The sequence below is a fragment of the Sinocyclocheilus grahami genome, unplaced genomic scaffold (genome assembly GCF_001515645.1).
Source record: "Sinocyclocheilus grahami isolate Dianchi unplaced genomic scaffold, SAMN03320097.WGS_v1.1 scaffold266.1, whole genome shotgun sequence".
In the NCBI taxonomy this organism is placed as follows: Eukaryota; Metazoa; Chordata; class Actinopteri; order Cypriniformes; family Cyprinidae; genus Sinocyclocheilus; species Sinocyclocheilus grahami.
Window position 1 is genome coordinate 1,364,562 of NW_015505445.1, and position 11,906 is coordinate 1,376,467.

General features: G+C 36.4%; 3 protein-coding genes across 3 annotated transcripts in view; 2 read left to right on the top strand and 1 right to left on the bottom strand.

The window, feature by feature from the left end:
* Window positions 1–3,831, top strand: part of LOC107599419 (FERM domain-containing protein 4B-like) — a 41,123-nt gene extending 37,292 nt beyond the window's left edge. The window contains exons 21-24 of the mRNA XM_016291000.1: window positions 136–845; window positions 1,362–1,482; window positions 2,945–3,139; window positions 3,754–3,831. Of these exons, the coding sequence (XP_016146486.1) occupies window positions 136–845; window positions 1,362–1,482; window positions 2,945–3,113 (1,000 nt within the window). The 3' untranslated portion in view covers window positions 3,114–3,139; window positions 3,754–3,831. The remainder of the gene's footprint in view (window positions 1–135; window positions 846–1,361; window positions 1,483–2,944; window positions 3,140–3,753) is intronic.
* Window positions 3,832–8,493: 4,662 nt separating this feature from the next.
* Window positions 8,494–10,711, bottom strand: LOC107599422 (PRA1 family protein 3-like). Its single transcript, XM_016291004.1, has 3 exons — window positions 10,219–10,711; window positions 9,240–9,457; window positions 8,494–9,012 (listed from the first exon to the last, which is right to left on the bottom strand). Exons 1-3 carry the CDS (start codon window positions 10,395–10,397, stop codon window positions 8,837–8,839), a joined length of 573 nt encoding a protein of 190 aa, XP_016146490.1. The 5' UTR covers window positions 10,398–10,711; the 3' UTR covers window positions 8,494–8,836.
* A 290-nt stretch (window positions 10,712–11,001) lies between these two features.
* Window positions 11,002–11,906, top strand: part of trnt1 (tRNA nucleotidyl transferase, CCA-adding, 1) — a 6,781-nt gene continuing 5,876 nt past the window's right edge. The window contains exon 1 of the mRNA XM_016291002.1: window positions 11,002–11,560. Within this exon, the coding sequence (XP_016146488.1) occupies window positions 11,422–11,560 (139 nt within the window). The 5' untranslated portion in view covers window positions 11,002–11,421. The remainder of the gene's footprint in view (window positions 11,561–11,906) is intronic.

An 11,906-nucleotide genomic window follows, 5' to 3' on the forward strand; every position in this document is an offset into this window, starting at 1 on the left:
ATTTCATTTTTTTTTTTTTTTTTTTTTTTTATGTTTTCTTATTTATTTTTGAATTCTTGAATTATTATTATTTTTATTTTTTTTCATTGTTTTGAAAATGTTTTCAATAATTATTTTGCGTCTTCCTGCATGCAGCACTCATTTTCGGCAGCGCAGCGGTAGTCTGGAATCTCAGTCACAGTTCCTTACTGAGAGTGAGCCACCCGAGCCCGTCTTCACAATCTCTCCTCCTCGCCGTAGCAATAGCACTGAGATACTTGATGATGGCTCCTCCTATACCAGCCAATCCAGCGTGGAGTACTCTGTACCCGGCTGCCATTCACGTGCTAAAAACCGCCATCGGCGAAGGCAGGGCAACATATACGCCAACACAGGCAGCATGCCCAACCTTGCACAGAATGACACACGGGGTTATACACCCCAACCTCGGCAACAACCAATCACCACAGCCTATTACGTTACTGGATATCCACGGTACATCGAACCTGAGGTGTACCCAAATGAACCATACATGTATGAGACTGAAATGGAGGGACACTATAATGTTAACCCGTCCTACTACAGACATGACCCTCATGGGAACTATGGCCAGGATGAGATAGATGGTTTGGCTCATAACATTTATGCCACATTAAGGCCATCAAGGAACCGTCCTCCATCCAGGAATGAGAATTCTGTCAAAAACATGCAAAGGGCTGAAGTGGTGGAACACTTGCGTGGTTGGTACAACCGACAGCACAGACAGCAAGGGTATGATACCTACAGGGGGCCGCAGCAGAACCTGGGCTACAGGACCATGTCATCAAGTTATGTACGCAGTGACAGTACAACTTCCTACTCAACAGGTGAGAAGTGTTGCAAAAAAAATACTACCTTGCGTTTCCTCATGTTAGGAATTTTTCTGGGCTTCTGTCATCTTAAATGGGTGAAACTCAAAATCAAAAGAAAAAGTACAAGAATTATGAATAAGAAAAAGGAAGCCTGGTTTAGGACCATTTGCATTGTGACATTATTATCAGTACAATATATCAGTAATGTAATGCGGAAAAAACATATTCTCATCCTGTTTAGACAGTTGTTGTTGTTTTTTTTTTTTTATATATATAAATATAAATTCAGTTTTACATCAGAAATTTTCTTTACCATTTATAAGTGCCATTTATATATTATTACATTTGAAAATGACTTAATGGGCATCTAACACATGTGTTAATCTGCCATAACAGTCAAATATCGGCCATTTAATTACCCTGGCCAGTCTAAAACCTTGAGTGTTTATTTAATTTTTCTTCTCTCTTGAACACTAATGTTATTTGCATGAGGTTCTCCTTCATTCATTTCCTTTCATTTTAAATTCGCAGTCGGTTCGGAAAACTGGCACGGTCGACCAGTCATGGCAATGTCAGAGTATGATATGCCTCCCACACACCATCAGTCCTACGGCTACAACACTGTCCATTACAGCCAGCCGTTACACAGCAGGTACGACTCTTCTGTGCTCCATCGTCCTTTACTGATTACCTCATTAGCCTTTATCTGAACCTGATAAAGAACCAGATTTAAGCACCCACCATCACAATGGCATGCAAGAAACTCATTACTGTGCGCGTCTATAGCACCTCACAGTAAAAAGGTTGAAAAAATGTTATAGAGCCACTTTAAATGAGGGTCCCACGTAGGGCTGGACGATATGGCCAAAATTCTTTCTGCTGGCCCATTCGGGTGACCAACACACACTACCATTCAAAGGTTTGAAGTCATTCATTCTTTAGTTTTTTTGTTTTTTTCGAGAAAGTAATAGTTTTTTTCTGGCAAGGATGCTCTAAATTGATCAAAAGTGACAGTAAATACATTTGTAATGTTAAGAGATATTTCTAATGTGCTTTTGAACTTTCCATTCGTTAAATCACACATTCATCACAATTTCCACAAAAATATTAAGCAATACAGCTGGTTTCAACATAAGAAATATTTCTTGAGCACCAAATCGACATATTAGAATGATTCGTGTGACATTGAAGATGGCCGCTAAAAATTCAGATTTTCATCACAGAATTAAAATACCTTTTAAAATATATTAAAATTAAAAAACATTTTAAATAATAACATTCCACAATATTATAGTTTTTACTGTATCTTTGATCAAATAAATGCAGCTTTGGTGAACATATTGTATAGACAGAATTTAATATGGATCATTTTACAATTATTATTTAATGTTTTAATACATAGTATATAATAAATTAATATATTACATGTTACATTTTCTTTATAAAGAAACCAAAAATAGCTGGTATAATAATTACACAGGAAACTATAGACACTTTTGACGAAAAATGAACCAAAAATCCTATCTAGTTTCCATGCATTTTACATAAAAACTAATGTTTGTAAAGCAAATAAATACACATGCAATAATTCAATTCAATTCAAGTTTATTTGTATAGCGCTTTTTAAAGTTGCAAATCAACTTTACAGAAAATTAAGTTTCTACAATATTTAGTGGTGACTGTCAGTTAATGTACATATGGCAGAAATGTACGGAAAAATCAATTAAAGACGTAATCAAACAAACGATGAGCACTATTAACAGCTATTATTATATGATGCAATCAAACTTATAGCAAAATTTGGTAGTTCTGTAAGTTGTTTCAGTAATAAGCAACAAGTGCAACATACAGTGACAACGTAGCACTGGCTCTGCCTCAGTCCTCATTATGACTAAAAACACTTTGCAAAATATAATTTGTAAAATGCCAGAAATAACGATATATGTATTTGCAACAACATAAAAGTTGAGTAAATGGCCAGATTTTTATTTTTGGGTGAACTATCCCTTTAAGCATCAACATACATCCAGTGGTCTCTCTGGCTGTGTGTAGTGAGCACACATGAACACTTATCAATTTGATCTGACTGCTGCTTACCCTTCCTCCCAAACCAGCCCTGACCCCCATCTGCTGGCTCCACCTCCTGACCCTCTTATGGACAGATACCCACCCGAGTACGGGTGGATGACTCCGGGCAGGAGAAGCCCATTGCCAGTGCCTTTAGAGGTGCCTGGTGCTGTTGCCAGCGGTTATGACCCGGAATACTTTTACACTCATTGCTAGTGACCCAGACAACATGTAAAACATTGGTGAGATATCGCATTTGGCTCTCTAACTATAATGGCGAATCACTCGGGTTAACAAAACTGCAGTCTTTTGCACAGCACTTTCTTCTGCTTACTCGCTGGTGGTGGGGTGGTTGTGTGTTTTCTTCCAAAAAAGGGGTGAGGTCTTGTTTTGAGGGGGAGCATGTGGCCCTGCACTTTTTTTTTATTGCTGTGTGCAAGTTATGACTGGCATATGTGTGTGTTATTGTATGGTCTGCTTCAGGTGTGTGAATGTTTAACACTGTTCAGTGATGTTGTGTCTCACTCAACCTACTTGAAATCTGTGATGAGCACGTTTACATGTATGAATCAAAAAACTATCATCAATATGGAAACAAGGCTTGTTTCTTGACCAGATAAACTGAAGTCCTTAGTACACAATGCTGCAAAACCAGCTGCTCAAGGAGTTATTTTTGCAACATTGTGTTTCTTACAAAACTATTGACCGTGACTCTGTTTTTTGGTATATCTGGTATTGTATTCATATATATTATGTGCTACTGGGGTTTACAATGTCCAATAAATCAGTGTATTTGTCCATATTTCCTGTAGATCTTTTGATTATTAAAACATTTTACTCTCTTTTCTATTTGCAGATCCAATATAGACGTCAGCCAACACGATTCACACACAAGCAGCCCAATGGACAGCAGTTTCGACTCTGAAGACCAGCAGACGCTCTATTGGCATGAGAACTCTAAACCTGGAACAATAGTGTAGAGAGTGAGAGAAACTGCTTCCTGTTCACTCTTATGTGCCTTGTTCACATCCCGTTTGCTTATTAATGCCAACGAGTTCCAAAGGTAGGAATGTCGCCAGACGAGAGCCTTTAAAGCATTGCGTGTGAAGGACGCTGCGTTCTCTTCGTGAACAAACCTATGGGATAGCACATCGTCTTCAAGACATAGCTGCTGTGGAAACTTTGGGTGAAACTTTTGACGCTGTGGGCAGAATGAACTGGGTACATCGCAGTACATGCGATGCAATATACCCCAATACACACTGTGAGATTGAAGGATATTGCAACATTAATGTTTCATCAGGCACAAGCAAAAAATTATATGAAGGATTGAAACCAGATTTTTCTCGTGTGCAAAACCCTCACCGAAATATTCTGCAGTGCTTTTTCACACTTGGATTGTTAGTCGTTCGTGCTGATCTCGACTAACTTTTAACAGTGTTATGTGTGTGTGTGTGTGTGTGTGTGTAAACTCAGTACTTGGAATGTGATGGTGCAACAGCCTTTATTCAGTATTTTCTTTATACAGTCACCTGTGTACCATTTTAATGTAGTTTACAACCAGCAGTGCTGTTTTTAATTAGTGCACAACTAACATTTGCACTAGAAAATACTAGTAAATCATGTCTGTCAACATGTTACTTTACGTCAGCCAGTGCCAAGTATTCAGTTTCTTTTCTAATCCTGTTAAAATGGACTGCAACAACTCTATAATTGTTGAAACATGACTGTATGGGAGTATAATTGTTTTTATACTGTCACTAACAAATTATCCTGGTACAATAATTGTGGCCATTTACTGCACTTTTATACCCTAATGAACTTTGCTCACTCTGAAAGATTGGAAACCGTGAATGAGAGCACAGCATCTCTCTTTCTCTTCTGAAGGGAACTGTATATGTGTTTGTAAATACTGTAAAAACATTTGATACGTTTTTCACCTTTTAGAGAGATTTCTTTTTATCATTTTGAAAGATTTGTTTTTAAAGCATATAATATATAGGTTGGATTTCTCAAGCTGGTTCTTAGTAAAAAAAATCATTGGAATTAAAAGAGAAAACCAACATGTATTGCCCTTGTCTTTTGTCAGTATTGAGCATGAATGGTTTTATAATTGGAAATAAAACTTTCTTGTGGCTTCATGAGGAAATACCACCTGCTGGGATGCAATAAGGAAGTTGACAGCTTGACTTAGTGTGACAGTAAGCCGCCATTGGGACTGTAAAATTATTTAACATCAATAAGTAAATTCTATGCAATATTGGTTACATTTATTATTTAACACATGCTTATCCAAAAAAAAACACAGCTGGCAATACAACAATTGATTAATTATACATTTGTCTTTTCATAGCTGAAATATTGAATTAAAGTTCTCACATAAAAAGGGCTACACACATATCATTCTTTCATCACTTTAGACTGAATTCTCATGAGAACAAGCATCTGGTCATGTGTGGAGTACAGTATAAAACCAGATCAACAAGTTTTGAGACTCCAGCTAAGAGCACATGAGCCACTCCCCTAAAGATAAGCAATCGGTCATCATCTGTGTACAGAATGAGCTCATAACACATCATGTGGCTGTCCGGCTGGCTTTTTATGCTACACCTTTGATAAATATCCATAATTCATGTATTTATGTTTGCACTTGGACTGATTAATAGTAAGTAATATTTAAAATACATTGAAAGAGATCAAAGATATTTTTATTTGGTCCATTTATAAAAAAAAACAGTATTGTGACCTATAAATTCTAAGCCAGTGTCATTCTTATAATAAATATATTTTCAAAAATATATAAAACAAAATAAATATACTGTAAGACTATATTTCATTTCAAAATATACTGGGGAAAAAATCATAGAGGAAAATAAGTATATTTCATTACATTAATAAAACAATCATTAATCATACATATATATTAAGTATATTCAATTGGATATAATAAAGTATTAAACATTTAATAATACATTTTAGCACAATTATTTTCCTCATTGTATTGCAGTAATATAAAAAAAAATTTGTTTGTTCTTTTTTCAAATTGAAATAGGGAGTATGTTTTAATCATGAGAATGATTTCATAATGCAAAACATTTTAATGGGTAATTATTTTTTTCTGCAAAATATTAGTTGTTTTGTTTTCTTTTGATTTTAGTGTGGTATTTCTTTATGACATTCACCCTACAGCTCTTGAAGTGATTGCTCTCTCCTCACATTGCCCTCTGCTCTTGGCTTTGAGAGCGATACAGAGGCTTTGTTCTGATGAACCGTGGCCTGGGGCCGTCCACCCTGCACTGCTTCTGAGGTATGCTGGGATGTTTGTGCTGCAGCTGTGCCCTTCTGTCTAACCTCCTCTTGCTCTTGTAGCCACCAGCTGCACAAAGATATCAGCCAGGTCATTCGCAGCTGACTCCAAACCTATGCAAACAATGGTCATCTATTAGTCCTTCATGAATACACACACACACCATCCTTCCAGTTGTCAAGTGGGTTTGTGGTTATGCACCCTATTAAATTTCACAGTACATAGACATAATATTATTGTAATATAATCATCTGTAACTGAGGAACTGGTGTTTTGTTTGCCTAATTTTTCCAAACAATGTGTCAGTTCATTAATGGGCCCGTTGCTCATCTGAAATCCCATTCAATGGCGGTGTAAAAGTATGCAACAATGGTCACCTTATACACCTGAAGGTCATTAGACATGAGGTCATGTTTAACCTTTAGAGATGGGGAGGGTAGTTTCTGAGTATAATTACATGTCTTAAGAAGCTTGTTTTAATCGCCTGCTAACCCCTATCCTGGTGAAAGAAAAAAAACATTATCTCCACCTAACAAAATTTTTTTATAAATAATTTATAATATTATATTATAATATTTCATATGATATTATACAAAACAAATGTGCTTTTTTGTGTGCTCAACAGTTTATAATTAGTCACTACCTTTCTGATCAATGTTGGGGAAAGTTACATTTAAAAGTAATAATGCATTACTTTTTATGGAAGGTAATGCATTACATTACTTTTGCGTGTTTGTTTTTAATATAAAAAAGTTCTATTTAGGATGCAGGAGAAGAAAGTTAGACACTCTTCAGCAATAAAGAAGAAAGAAAGAAAGAAAGAAAGAAAGAAAAAGAAAGAAAAAAAAGTTATCGGATTACATAACTTGCGTTACTTGAAATGCGTTATTATCCCAAGTTCCAACATTGTTTCTGATATTCCTAATTAGCTATGTGCTCAGCATTTTAGAATTCAAAGAGCTCAGCTTTGGGTCTGTTTTTAAACGTTAACACATGAAAGTGAAGTTGCTTATTCAGCCGGTTCAGATCTAGGAGCTAAGCATGATTTACTGTAGGTAAATGTGCACAGATGAGCTGCTCTGAAACACCCTGTAATCTACTGCACATAGGATAAGAGTGAGGGACAGAATGTGGATCAGTTGTGGGAATAATCTACCTTTAAATTCATATTTCCTCATACATTTCAAAGACTCCTCGTTTTTTTATGCAAGTCCACAAGTTCAGTCATTCTGTGAGCTTGTAATGAGACAGCTGTTAGAAACTGTTCTAGAGCATTGTGCTCAGGCATATGCACTGCTTGGTCCATTCCGTTTATTTGTTCCTCTTTAAAAAGGTTTTACTTTTGGAAAACATGTTTTAAGTCCTGTACACTCACAGTAGATGAAGACTCCAGTCATATCAGTAGCCTAAGAAAAGCTGATTGATTTATTTGACATAGATCAGGTTGCATGGGGCCAACATGCTGAGATCACATGACCGACTATTACTTGATTTATCTTTGTAAACCAATGTTTTCAAACACGTTGATTGTGGAATAAATGAATCATGTCTGACTATGAATATGGCATTTTTAAAATGACATTGGTAATTAGAAACCGCATTCACGCTGCAAGACGATATAGCCTATTTAACCACAACAATTCATTTGATTTCAAAGTAAATCTATATTTGATTCAAATAAAACACAAAAATGTGACTTTATTAACACATTTTGCATAGATTGAAGAATATCCACCTTATTTTTTTTTTTTTTTACGTAAATGCATTTGTAACTTGAATGTGTGAGGCTTCCGGTGCCATTCACCTCCAGTTATTCACTTGATACTGAAAACTGGTATTTGTTATTATATTATTTTACTTGATCATAATCATACACATACTGGGTTGTAATGAAAATAGCACATTAATAGAATAAAGCTTATTTCCACATTGCAAAATAAGGAAATTCAACTTTCGAGTTATTTAACCTAATAGGTGACAAAAAAAGCAGTAAGACATGAAAGTTTGTGCATTAATCAAAGGGATGATCTTAGGCATGATGCAAAGAATTGAGTATCTAAAACCCTCATATTGCTTTTACAACACAGCTACACCAGCAATGGGACAGAAGTCATCAATGAACAGTTCACATCAACAACAACAAACAGAACATACAGGTCATTATCAGTACCGCAGGAGTTTCCAGTTGCCGTTAAACAAAGTGACTTTCGTAGAATTACAGTTATCGCACTGCAGAAAATTTGAAGATCGTAAACCTGATGGCATCTTGTCATATTATAATTTGAATTGTCTTAATATATGAATGAATGCATTTTGGGAGAGAAGAATACTAACACTTGAAATATGCACATATGACACGTTTCCCTATAGATTATAGAAAAAAATCTTTGGAAGACGTTTTGAATTGCATCCTCTTACATTTGACCTGAGATGTAAACAAACATAAAACACTCTTACTTTCAATACAATTATTCACTCCATTATAGAAAAAAAAAACACACTGAGAAAAATACTTTTTGTTTTGCGAGTGAAAGATGTTGGAAGAAACGGAGTGAATTTCACAAATTGTGCCAGCGGAAAGCGGTTCCTTCATGTCTTGGTGAGAAGCTCAGTAAGGCACGGTCGAAAGAGTTCACTCCTTGAGTTTACTCTCCAGAAAGTCTTGAATTTGATTGAAGTTCTCTTCTTGTTGACCCAGTGCTTCAAGTATGATTCCCATAGGTGATTTCTTGAGTCCAGCACTCTCCATCTTATTCTCCAGTTTGTTTTTCATGTTCCGTAGGCGAAGCGATGCATGTACAAAGATCACTGAAATGCAAAATGACAAAGGACTTTAAGCCTCCAGATGCTTCATGTTGCATGCTAAATGACATAATATCTGGATTTAATAAACTGCTGTTTTGCATTTGTTTTCCTGCAAGGCACAACGAGTCTTATTGTTTTCCATCGAATAGGTTTCCATCTTACGGAAAACATTTTTTTCCCTCCATTCATTTTTAGATTTATGATAATGATGATTTTCTTAAGAAACTTACAGATAAGAGGTAGCTTGATTCCAAGCAGGAACACCATAACTCCACCAAAAAGCGACATGAGGAAATAGCTCACGACCATCACCAGAAATACAAACAAAGCAGGGTTCTCGTTCTTGAATGTTTTGATGACCGCCTTGTTCTCCCCTGCCCATACAGAGCCAATGAAGACAGAAGCGACCACTGCTGCACCGGTGAACATGCTCACAGGGTTCAAGAACCTGTGGACAGAGACATTGGCAGTGACAGGATCTTATTGAGGCAAAAATTATAGTGATTATACTACATTTGTGTCCGACCCCCCCCCCAACTTCGATGTCTACTTAGAAATAAGCAGTGTACTCATTAAAGCTGTACTCACTGTGTTTTTGATCACAGCCTTGTATGTTTTATGAGAATACAAGCATATGTCAATGGTGACACCTAACGGTTATAAAATGTAAACACAATAAAATATTGTTGACAAAAAGCAGCCATCTTCCATGTTGGGCTTAAAATATTTAAATAATTAATAACTTGACAGTTTAATAACTTTGACTCTGAAACGTTAAAATAGGCATGCAGTCTATGATTGTGAAATGATTACACGACTAAATACTGCTTCCGTGCCCTTTGCTCATGGACAGTGTCAGTGTCATGTGATTCCACCCTTAAATATTGTTCAGTCTTAGCAACTAGCTATAATATTAGAGCCAAAGCATAATCTCCCAGACATTAGATTGGCCTTCATTTTACAAACACAGCTGCCCACATATCAACACAACTATGTGTGCCCAGCCCCAGTTCAACTAACTATATTTAACTAAGAATTACCTCATGTTAACAGTCACTTCTCGCGATACTTTGTGTAATGCGATGTTTGAATTGACGTGCCGACGACAAATTAGAAATCATATTTGAATATTCATTTAACAGTTAAATCCCATATTGTGCATGCATGATCACATTCACCAAGAAGACAGGCTAAGCTTACTGGACTTACCCTACAACCAGGAATACAATGATTGCCAGTACCAGATAGTTTGTTTGATAGTACAGGAGGTTGCTGACCACTCTGTTGTTCCATTTCGCCAGATCTCGCGTGTCTGGTCTGGCGAAGCGCTCTGAGCCTGGGTAGAAATCATCCCAGCTTCTCAAAGGGGCGATCTCCACTTTAGCCATTAAATCAGACTAACCGGATCCCAGCAGCTGCTCGCCTCATATGCAAACAGCCTGTCACTTCCTCACTCTCGCGATGCACTTTGGCTTTAAATGGGCGGCAACTTAGACAAACTATAGAAATCTCAAGAGATACTGCTTTTTATTATCATGCTACTCACATGCTGTTTGACTGCTGATTGAATTAGCCAGGAACTCGATGGGATTAATCATTTTTTTGAATCGGATTTTTTAAATGAAAGATTGGAACTGAAACCGAATCGATTCTAGAGTCAATTGAACCAATAACCTATAGTGACCCTATAGGATCTGATTGATGTGGAGAAAAGCGAATTACTTTAATAGCTGACATTTTACACATAAAACATAATAAACACATGACGGTTTTATCAACAGGAATACGAAATAAGGTTCCGTTTTAATGAATTGCATTAAACCCCTATTTAAATTACAGCTAAGAAATGCAAATACATTTTAGTATTACTAAATCCAGCATGCTGTGTGGGAGCCTGAAAAAGTAAATCAACTATTTTCATTGGTTGTTAAGGTCATTACGTAGCTGCCCCGGAAACTCGGTGTAGACTGGCCACGCCCCTTCTGTGAATGTCATGGCTGCGCGCAGCGCGAGTGAAACTACAGATGTGCTCAAATAGTAAAGCATTTTTTTTTTCTTGGGTTAATGTATATAATTTATTTTATGTCACATTTGATACATTTATTGTTTCTTTTGGGAACTCCAATTATAACCTCACAGTGTTATCTCTGGTAATATCACGTTATGTGCTCATCACCTTAGGAGCTAGCTTCGAAGAGTCACTTCAAATCATAAGCTATTTATTAACCTAACGTTTATGCATATTTAAGATTCTCTTCAGATGAACTGAGGAGGGCAGCAATACGCCTTTGAAGCGTCTAAGCTGCCGCTAACCACACAAGAAGAAGAAGACGACGAATATTTAAGATTCAGTATTATTTATATGTCATGTGAAATTTAGAGACACTGACATTATTGTCTGTAAGTTCACCGATGTGGGCTAAATTATTTCTGCGCCCCTCGTTTATCAACCGAGTTCATCTCACGTGGAGTCGCAGATTATTAGTCACAATGCAACTGAAAACGAAAGAGTTTGAGACCTTATTTACCGACGGGCTGGTTGGCATTGCTGGTAAGTTCACTTTATCTTACGTCATCATAATTTTTTCAAAAATACTGTGGTGGTACCATGGTGCAGTGATAGTAGGCTATACCACTTTTAATATGCAGTACCTGTGAGAAGTTTGGACACGCCTACTCATTCTTTGTTATTAGCATTTTCATATTATATCATATTACTTAAGTCACCAAAAATACAAAATGACACAAATGGAAATAAATCTATTTTACATTTTATTAAATCAGGCGTGTCCAAACCTCTGAATGATTACCATGTTAGTGTACCGTGCTATTTACTTTGTACTACCAAGGAACATTTGATATTGGTTTTGATAAATAGAAATATTTGAAAAGAACCA